This window comes from Sinocyclocheilus anshuiensis, unplaced genomic scaffold (genome assembly GCF_001515605.1).
Source record: "Sinocyclocheilus anshuiensis isolate Anshui unplaced genomic scaffold, SAMN03320099.WGS_v1.1 scaffold983, whole genome shotgun sequence".
NCBI classification, from domain to species: Eukaryota; Metazoa; Chordata; class Actinopteri; order Cypriniformes; family Cyprinidae; genus Sinocyclocheilus; species Sinocyclocheilus anshuiensis.
Genome location: NW_015546086.1, coordinates 405777 through 416932, shown reverse-complemented (window position 1 = coordinate 416932; position 11156 = coordinate 405777). Strand labels below are relative to the sequence as shown.

General features: G+C 37.7%; 1 protein-coding gene across 3 annotated transcripts in view; it reads right to left on the bottom strand.

The window, feature by feature from the left end:
- Nucleotides 1-4438: 4438 nt before the first annotated feature.
- The window catches only part of LOC107700072 (doublesex- and mab-3-related transcription factor 1), a 39400-nt gene continuing 32682 nt past the window's right edge, over nt 4439-11156 (bottom strand). Inside the window, exons 1-4 of one of the 3 annotated variants that reach the window (XM_016501584.1) lie at nt 7115-7246; nt 6550-6912; nt 6230-6332; nt 4439-5775 (exon numbers count right to left, since the gene is read on the bottom strand). In XM_016501584.1, coding sequence (XP_016357070.1) covers nt 4694-5775; nt 6230-6332; nt 6550-6888 — 1524 coding nt within the window. In that variant the 5' untranslated portion in view covers nt 6889-6912; nt 7115-7246 and the 3' untranslated portion in view covers nt 4439-4693. Of the gene's footprint in view, nt 5776-6229; nt 6333-6549; nt 6913-7114; nt 7247-11156 lie in introns of those variants that run through there. The other 2 variants (XM_016501585.1, XM_016501587.1) reach the window with 2 other exon arrangements.

Sequence of the window (11156 nt, the reverse complement as noted above, 5' to 3'; positions counted from 1 at the left end):
TATTATTACACATTTAAAATAACTGATTTTGTTTTTATATTTTATGTAATATATTATGTTTTATATAAATGTGATTTATTCCTATGATGGCAAAGCTGCCATTGTCTTCAGTGTCACATGATCCTTCAGAAATCATTCTAATATGCTAATTTGCTGATCAAGCTTATTATTATCAAAATTGTAAAAAGTTGTGCTGTTTAATATTTTGTAGAAAATGTGAAACATCAGGATCCTTTGTTGGTTGAAAAAAAAAAGATTTATTTGAAATAGACTTTTTGTAACAATGTAAAATTCATTACTGTCACTTAAATCCAATGCATCCTTACTGAATAAAAGTATAGATTTCTAAAATGTTTTTTATTTTAAAAAATAAATAAATAAAAAATCTAACTGACCCAAAAAAAGGTCAAAGTATTTTTGATTATGTTGCCCTCTCTGGTTTTGGCGATGGCATCTTTGCTCTGATTTCTTGCTAGGACACTGTAAATGAGCCAAAGCAAAGATCTTCGAAAATGACTTTTGCAGTAAAATCTGATGTCTCTCTCCAAAGATTTCCATACAATTTCCATGTTCCTTTCAGAAAAGCAAATTAAGACCATGCATTGCTGGACACAGAAGATAGTTTGCTGCTCTTGTAAATACAAAACACTGAAGCTAAAATCACACAAAATGTCGCTCAACAATAACAGTCGCATAAGCGATACAAAAACATGCAATGGACATACGTGCCAAGACCAGCCAGAGCAGATAAAGACAAAATGTTGTTACAGGCCGCGCTTTACAAACATTTGGATTTACAAGCATTTGCATTGAACTTGAGGCGATTTGCTTATCTACTTGAATGTCTTGGAAATGTTGCGAACAAAGTAAAACGAAAAAAAAACCGAGAGCTTAAACGCAGGAGCACAGCGAGGAGGTCGGGACTGTAATATTGTTTGGAGCCATGTAAATAATACCTTTGAATAAATACCAGAAGCGCAACATGGCTTGGCTTCGATATGAACGTCTGAAAGTAATATTCAGTTGTACTCTGTTCAACAATTCACACGCTCCCCTTCTTGTCACTTTGGCTGATTACTTTATGAACCTGTCATGAAAGAGGGCAGGTGCCATTTCCAGCATTGCTTGTTTAGGGGCGACACTCTTGATATACTCAGCTGTTGTGTATTTATTGGAGAATACAGTGAGTGTTGTAAAACAAAGACCTTTGCACATGTGGTGAAACACTGACAGAGAGGGGTAAGTGAAAGGAAGGAGAAAAGAAAAACATCCCACAGGTGTTAATGATATAAACCTGCCTGACAAGGTTCCACCATGGAAACCCAGAGGATGATATTGACTTCATCAGCTGTCAGCTTAGCAAACATGGTAATTAAGAGCCGCAAATTTGACAAAAGCTTCAGCGCTACACATATCTTATTATATTACAAGTTGCCTTGCAGGAATTCCACACAAAAGCTGCTGGTACTGAAATGAGGGCAACAAAACAGGGATCCTACCCCTTTCGTTCATGCATTGCTGAAAGGCCATTTATTTCATATGTCAAAATAACCCCGTGGCCTTGTGACTTCTCCATGTTAAGGTTTGCATGCTCTTTTGCATGCTCTCGCTTAATATGTGTTAAAAGTGCACCTTTTATAAGTGCATAAGTGTCTTGCAGCATGGCATCGGCAAGTGCGCTGCGTAACTGAGGTGACAAAGCCAACAGATTGAGAGCTGGATTTGTTCTGCACCTGGGGAGGAACGAGTGCAAGAGGGAAAAAGGTGTGAGTTGGAACAATGACGTGGCCTGGCCAATTTGATTTGTCCTCACTTACTCTGGACAAACAAATGTTTTGGGTGTAAACCGTGCAGCAATGCAAATGAACAAAAGTGCATTTTCGTTGCTTTATTAACACTGCACAAAACATTTTAATGAGTATTTTTGCCTTGTTTTCCAGTAAAAATATCTACACATTCTTATAACAAAATACATTTACTTGAGAACCAAAATAGAGTTGTTTAGTTTGTATTTCCCCCTTACTCTATTAATATATTTTAAGCATAAATCTAACTACGCTTAGAGAGGTTTATGCTTAAAAGATTGCATGTATAATTTTGCTTCTCAATTAAAAATCATGTAAATTGCGTTAACACACTTAACTCCCAAACTCTGCCTTTTAGAATAGTTCACCTAAAGTACATCAAGATTTACATGAGTTTGTTTCTCAATCAGATCAGATTAGGAGAAATTTAGCATGACATCACTTGCTCACCAGTGGATCCTCTGCAGTGAATGGGTGCCGTCAGAATAAGAGTTCAAACTGCTTTCTAACAAATACATTGCTTTTTGTTTTACAATACATTAATTGATGGACTAGAGTATAATGTTGATTACTTGTGAGTTATTTTAATGCTTTTATTAGCAGTTTGGACTCTCATTCTGAGGGCACCCATTCACTGCAGAGGATCTATTGGTGAGCAAGTGATGTAATGATGAATTTCAACAAGCCTGTTCTAAAGAAGCAACAAACTCGTATTTAATTTTGGGTGAACTATTCCTTTAAGGAAATGTAAATGTGGAACAGCAGGGTAAACAATAGCACAGCCAATGTTAACAGAATCTGACCTGCCTTCCTCACGTGCTACAGTAGCAACAGTGTTTAAACAGACAGGTTAACTTGGACTGACATAAGGGCTTAGTAAAAGTAACTGAATAAACATGCTGGCAATGCTAGTGACGGCACTTTGCTAATGTGCTAAATCTGACACTATGGGAACAGGGCTCATGAGTTTTGATGAAATCAGCAGATCCAGTGTCCTACTGTTACAATCGTCTATGTACCCTCACTGGCTTCACTGTATTTTAACTAAACATCTTCTCCTCTGTTGCATAATTACAGACCCATTTTCCACATTGCAAGGGTATTTAAAGAACATGTTTACATTAAATAAGTGAAGAGATAGTGGGTAAAATGAGCGCAGAACAACCTATAGTGATACAGACGATGTGGTCATTTCTTGAAACGTATCGTCTTAGTAGGATGTTTTCAGGGTTGTAGATCTACATTCTTCCTAAGAAAGCAGAACAGCTGTAGTCAATCTATAATTTCATGCTAGCTTCTCAGACGTTTTAGGAGATATCGTGCAGAGGTCTTTCCTGCTCCATTTGAAGCCAGAAATGATTCCATCTGAACCAATGAACTGTGCAATGAGTGTTAAAACTATAATGTCTCAGTCTTACATTGTTAAACATTTATTATTTCATTTTTACAATCATTTGTAGTTTATGTATATGTCGTTTGGGAATTTCACTTTATTAGTCGGACTAAAAAAAATATGAGTTTATTTCACATAGGAGAATGAAATCAGACACAAGCCTTAATGTAGCAAAAGATCATTTGTTTACTTTGTTTTTCTCCATTTAGCTGTCTGTTTTTACTCTCTGAGTCTATCATCTACAGAATACAATTACTGCACGGGCCATCATATTCTGATGTCAGCTAAAGCTAATGAATTGTAATTAATTTTTTTTTTAATGAATTGTAAAAAGTATTTTACAATTTATGGACTTCTCATGTTTCCATCAACGACATCTGTGATACATGTAGACATAACTAATGTCTTGAGCAGGTGCTCAATATTTGCACATAGAGTGGAATAAGTAAACAGAATCATTTGGGGCATCTTTTTTTTTTTAGGCAAACACACTCAGTTACTCTATAAACATATTGGCCAATGTAAATGGTCACTTCTATAACAATGTACACAAAAAGATCATCGGCATTCCTGTCCAGAATTGAACTTTGAATTGGAATCACATTTATATAGTTTCAGTATTTACAAATATTTACATTGACTAGAATGTAGTAACGACAAACAGTGTTGCTGTTGTTCTGTAAAAGCCACAGTCAAGCCTGGGGCTGGCTGCTAAAACACTGTGATAAGTCTTTAAGCAAGTCATCTAATTTTTTTTTCCCTTAAAGACTGGCCATAACTTTTAAACGTCAGTTACATTAAAAACGTAGATTGGTCTAATTTGAATCTATAATGTAAGACTGATTACCACTTGGCTAAATGCCAGCTGGTCACACTAGTTCTTAAGACTTAACACTAACTTAACACAGTAGCTGTGTTTATGCAACTGGACCCTTCAGGATCTAAATAATACAAATTAAAAGCATGAAAATCTCAAGCAGCAGTTGTTTTTAAAAATTGATCTTATTGTTCTATATTATTTTTGTATTGATATTTTAAATGAACCGATTTTTTTTCCTGTTCTATTATAATGTTCTACCATAAAATAATGTTATTGATCATTACTGCATTGATGTAACTCGTCTACATCTTGGATGAGAGGGAGTTTAATATAAACACAATTGCTTTGTGAAAATATCACAAATACAAAATAATCATCTTAAAATCTTCCTTTTTTATTATTTTATTGACACGTCGCAAAATTAACTTTTACATTTAAATACTTTACACATTATGATGCATTATAATGTACAACATGCATGTCTGAAATGGTATGTACATTTTTATATATACAGACATGTCAAAAAGCAGTGAAGATTGTTTTAGATGCTGCATAGATTAAGGCTAGGATCATTTTCTGTCTTTTCTCAGCTAAATTTCCAAATATATGTATGTGTGTATGAATAAATATACAGTCAGTAAAAAAATTGGCAAGTACTGTTTTTTACAAGAAGCCTTACTGAGATGTCCGATTTAAAGAAATCGCAGGTCTTTTTAATATTGCCTCCACTGAGAAAGACAGAGACTCTCCTGCGGTGACCTTGGTGCTCCACGGCTTTGCTACAAGGTCCTTTCCTGCTCTTTCTGAGCTTTTGAGTCCCACTGTGTCTTTGGCTGTACCCACCCTGAACTTTTTCGCCGCTTCCTCCAGCAGTTCCTTACAATACGGCCCATTCGTCTCTGGATTCTTGTCATTGAGTGTCTGCTGTATGAGGGAATGGAAGGAGTTGAGCTTCATGGACAGTGTGTGCTTGGCAGTGTCTTTGCTCATGTTGTTGATCACATGCTCATGGCTTCCTGCATGTGGAGGAAATGCTTGTCCATACACCCTCTTAGGAGGCGAGAAGGCTGAACGGGCACTTCCGTTCTGGCCGAGTCCTGTCTGAGCCTCTCTGGGCCCCGGCTGGAGGTCACATGGCTCTGGGGCCACTCGAGAGCCCTCGAGCCTGGACACAGCAGGCTCCTGCTCGGGCGGGTGGCTCTCGGTGGAGGTCATCATCTTTGGATCCCAAACAGCTCCAGGTTTCAAGTTCTGGACTGCGGTGGCGTTCAAGAGACACTGCTGGTATAACAGGGCATCGCTAATACCGCTGCTGCCCCGCGGCCACATTGCGAAGCGCGGTGAGAGCGGGTACTGGCGGTAGGTGGCCGCTACCCTGACATTGGAGGAGATGAGCTCCACGTTAGCTGTCGTCCCACCTGTGGCAGCATACTGCAGGGAGAGATCCAGACAGCCGGGCAGAAATCCGCAGAGATCTTTGGGAGAAGGTTCGCCCGTGGAAGAGGCCGAGGAGGATGAGAAGGCTGTCTTGTAAGAGTTATACTCAGCAGCATGGACCATATTACCAGGGAGGAAGAGCGAGGCAGAGCTGGGCTGGCTGGACTCGAGAAGCTCCCGTTCTTTATACTCTCGTTCCAGCATGATGGTTTCCAGCTCCTTGTCGGCAAAGGCTCGTCTCTTCCTCATGCGGTCGCTTAGAGGAGGGGGCAGAGCAGGACTGGCACCCAGAAATGGGTCGTTCTGAACTGGACGATATCCTGTCAATGAAGAAGATGAATTTGGCTTCATTTACATATAACAACAGACAAGATTTATGCCACTTTTTCGGTTAACTTTTTTTCTCCAATGGAGTTTTTAGTATACACATTAATGTGTTGGTTAAATTTTGAGCATCAATAATATCATGCACAATTTTTATTTTGAATTAGTGCTGTCAAATGATTAATCGTTTTTTATTATGTATAAGAAGTTAAACGTGCTGTACTTGAGAGAAGCTTACGCCATGAAAATATCCAGAGAGGAACCAAGTGAATTATTTGAAATGGACAGAAGTCCAAGAAAGGCTGAGAGAAGCGGAAAAAAGAGGAGTAAAATTAGTTTTAAATATAAGGAAAAAAGGGTGAAAGGTCAGACTGATCAACTATCAGCTTTTAACATGAAGCAGGAAAGAGTTTTCAGTTTGTGCATGCAATTTCTTTTTTTTTAACCCACCTTCTAAAATACTTTTTGCCAGCATGGTTGATGGACGGACGTGTCGCTGATATATACTTCTTCTTTCCACCGGTATTTGCTTCCCGGATATTCCCTTTTTGTCCTAAAATTTAATGATACATAGTTGTAAGCCATTTTACTCTTAAAAAGTGGTAATCTTGTATCAGTTTATGTTTTTTTTCTTTAGCAGTAATGTCTTGATCTGACAGACTACTTTTTTTTCACTTTGTCCAGTTTTTACCCTTACATTTTGTTTCCTCAGTTTGATACTAATGACAATAAATGGTCTAAATGGCCTGTTCAGAATTGCGTGCATTCACCTCTGTCGCTTGCTGTCTCCGCAGTGCGACCTGAGCAGCCATTACGCGCTGTCTCTCCACCACCAGCAGACAGTTCGCGCACTGGCAGTCTCTCCAGCGGCAGAATCTCTTGTGCCCCTTCAAACAAGACACCACGCCGTGGTTCCTACAGCGGGCGCATTTCGGAGTGCGGCTCAGTTTGCGCTGGTCTCCAGAGCCGAGGTTTAAGCGGCTGGTTTTGTCATCGTCTTTGGTCCCCGCGTCGTCCTCCCCGGTGCCGGTGAACACCGCCTGATCATCGCTCTCCGTTTCCAGACCCTCCACGTCGATCTCAAACTCCGTGCCAGAAAGATCCGTCATGTTCAGAACGCGTGTAAAGAGATGCTGTCCAGAAAAAAAGAGTTCTAATTAGTCAATTATTTCACTAAATCTATAATAAATATTTTCATAGATTAACGTGTCAATTAATTATTTTGTTTTCAGTCAAATTAGATTTGCATCAGTAATTCAAATAAGTTGGAAATTAAAGTTTTTAAATTAAAGTACCAATTAAACATGTGCATTTTTAGATTTTTTTTTCAGACACCTTGCCAAAGTAGACCAATAAAGGATGAGTGAATATCCAACAGTCTCTATAAGACCCAGAGCTGTAGAAGCGATAAGAAGCGCTGCTCCAGGGTAAATTAGGCCACCCTCAAATAGACATCAGTGAGCGACATTTACTCTACCTGATCTGTCACTGCGATGTGATGAGAGCCTTTCTCAGCCTTTCAACTCTAAGATCCGCGCAGCAACTCTGCCACAGCCAATGGGGAAGCTCCGCTCACAACGAGCCAATCAGGAGAAGGAGTGTGACAGCATGTCCCGATTGGCTTGATGTGAACGGAGCGTCCCCGTTGGCTGGAATTGGAATCACTCTCTGAACAAAGTTGTTAATGGGGTGAAGTTACAAATAAAACATTCCTAGGAAACCATCAATTAATCACGGAGAACACTGGGGGTTCAGCTGTTTGATAGGTCTAGTTTCAAACCCCCATGTCGCGGCTCACACATGCATTATTTATTACTAATACTTATAGGTAGGCTATGTTATATTGAATTATTTTTCCAGCTTAGACAAGGCATTTAGTAGCCGCTTATTAATAAAGGCATATGTCATTAAAATAAATAAATACAAACTTGAGACTTTGGCGGATGCTTAAAGAAAACAATAAACCTTTTCATATTCCGTGATTGTAAACTATGGGTTTACATTTATATAATTGCCCATGCATATTTGGACAACAGAATTATTGAATTCTATAGCAAAATAGTATTTACAAGTTACGTTGTAATATTTCGTTAATGTGCTTGCAGTGGCTAAAGTAACCACTAATTGACAATATTCAAATTACAGCTGGTGAATGCAAAAACTGGCGATGGATTTTCATTTTTATTCAAATGCGCCTAACAGCGTTGCCATACAGGTGTTTTTGTTTGTTTGCTTCCAGATATTATATAAATATTAATTATGAATTAGACATGACCATTAATGTATTCTTTTATTTTTTTTTAGCTTAAAACACATCACATCTTAAAACACTGAATAAATGTTTTAAATTAAATTACTCATCTTGTTAATTAAGACATTTGTCTGTAGGCTATTTAGGCACGTGCTACATTACACTACAGTATATTTTTTCACATAAAGATTGCAGTTGCGAGAGACCAATTTAATTGAATCATTAGGTGCGGTTGTCTGACAAATTAGTTTGACTGTTAACAAGACACTAGAGCTCTTGTTACACCAATTAATATCTTTCTATGTTGCAGTTGACAATGCACAACCCTTGGCGGATGCATTTACACAGTTTTCAGCTCTAGATAGAGCGTGATATGACTATTGACACAACAAGCGATACTTAAAAAACATGGACTAAGCATGCGGGAAGGTAGTATACACAAAACACAATTTTCTTTGTTCCGATCGACTTACCATGTGTAATGTTTCTCAAAACAGAGTCAAATCAACTGACACTAAAGAATGTCACAGCTACAGTTCGTGATGGGTTTGCAGCATATGCGGGACGTGGGAGAGTAAAGCTGGTTTGGTTTAAATAAACAACAATGTGGTTGGAGTTTGCACACAATTTTAGGCTTTCTAATCCAAAGCGGTATTTTGTCCAAAATTGTCCTGCGTATTGTAGGTCATGAAGAAATGTCTGTCACCTAATTTGTCGATATATTTAAATATGTGACCTTATAATGATCTTGCATGTAACAATGGATTTTTTTAATGTATTAAATAATTAAAATAATACTGATACTAATAATACAAATAATAATACCTAATGGCGCTATATGGTTATTTTCAGCACGAATGAAAACGCGGATAGACATAGGCCTATATTCCGATTAGTGGACAGCTGTTTTTTTGTTGTTGTTGTTGTTGTTGTTGAAAAGATGCATTTTTTAATATTGCGTCAGCTGAATCATCGACACCCACGTCTAATACAATGCATAGAACAGGCTGTACATTCATCTCTCAAAGCCTCGTTTTCGTTCGTTAAAAAAATAAATGGCGCCTATACCGTTAATATATGGTCAATATACATTCATGATTTTTTTTCGTCTAGGCCTATATTTTTATAGGCCTATATATTAAAAACAATAAATTAATATACTATTATAACCAAATGTGAACATTAATAAAAGAGTTTATTTAAAAAATGTTCGTAGGCTACTAGTTTATATTAGATCCAGGGAAATGATCTCATTGGATTTGGCACCACATTTTTATTTAAGCTGTATGCCTAAGCAGGATGGTATTTATTGGGTGATTGTGTGTGGTTACTGCTTAATTGTCTGTCTGGTCTTGCTCCGTCATCTCTGTTAGGCTCACATGTGGTGAAGATGTTTGCCGTGCAGGTGCAGCTTTGCCACTCGCCCTTCTTCCCTCTTAATTTAGTAGCAAGGTTACGGCCAGCAAACCCAAGTGCTACCCAGGGTGCAATTTCCCCACGTGGAATGCTTTGATCTTCTCTTTTTCCTTCTTCTAAACACATATGACAATGCCAAACGGAGAAAAATCGCAGTGTCTTTATTCTTTAGCGATCTCAATGCGTTAAGATTTATAGAATATCCTCCGCAAGTGGTTGTTTTATTAGGCTTCCCAGAATTCGTTTCTTTGTCATCCCGTTATTTCGCTGAAGTATGCATAGGCTATATTTGTTTGCTGATTAGCTTGTGTTGAGAAGCGATAGAGGCCTATATGTGTATCTTAGCCTGCATCGTTTAGGACTCAGGTTATTCAATATAGTTTACTTTCTATTACAATGAAAATGCAGGTCCATCATGGTTCAAACGCCCTCAGAGTCAGACACGTTCGAGGATATTTATTTAATAAGTGACAGGCCTTCTGGTTTGGTTGAGGGTGTGGCACACGTTACACACTGCAATGTAACCTGATCGGAGTGTAGACTAGAGATTTGTGAGTTCACTGAATTCCCTGTTATGTTAATTAGCATTTGAAGACTTTTGACGGATCGGCAACACGTGCAACCTGCTGAATGCTTTACCACTCATAATTTGTCTGTCGGGCTGATGTATACGAGAACACAGGGCCTTGTTGACTTAGAGGCACAAATTCAAATATCAGCATTAAAAGCTGTCGCTCGGTTAAGTCAACAGATGTGTTAAATAGAACTGCAACACCTGCAAACTCGAGCGACCGCTGGTTTAGCATCACATAGTACGTTTATAAACACTATGAAACCTAAACGGGGTGTCTTAAATAAGCAACAAGTCACAACAAAACGCCATTTAGTTCAGAATGAATGTTTAAGTTAGTATGTAAGACAGTAGGCCTATAGCTACATTAGAACCTGAGTAATGTTATGCTTGACTTTTGCATAATTAATATATAACCCAAAACATATAACCTAGGCCTAGTTGTTTCAGACTGTAGGCCTAGATAGGAAATTATAACAACTTTAATGACGCAATGTCTTCTTTTGTAATGTACTGTATAACTATCACAAGGTGACAGTACTGAGTCATTATTGATGTTTTAGTGAGGCATTTCTGCACACAGCACACTTTTACTGGAGGCAACAGGGCATCAGAAATATATTTCCGTAATAAATAATAATAATACTACAGTATGAATTAAATAATTTGACGAAAAGATGATGAAATAATTCTTGATATTTTTTAACATGGAGAATTATATTTACCGTAAATGATTTTAATTTAATTTAATCTTGAAATTTCCCATTAAAATAATGCATTCTAAACATATTGGTTAATGTTGGTGTGTGGGTTACGTTTCTACGAGTAATGCCAATACCCCCATCCCTCACTTCTGCCATAGGCACGAAATTATTAAGAATGTTCACTAGATGGCGCAGTTAGCTCATTTTTCTGCTCATTTCGTCATTGAAAAACGCAAACAATTTGATCCATTTAAAAAACTGTTCCAAATATAAAAATTCCATTTATAATCACGCTTTTAACATGTACGTTGAGTAACGTAAATCATCAGACAATAAACAGCAAATGTTATTTTATTATGAATGATAAACAAATAAAGAGAACGACGAGGAGTGGTTCATTTAGTATTGTTAGTGGTAGACTTTATTATTACATTA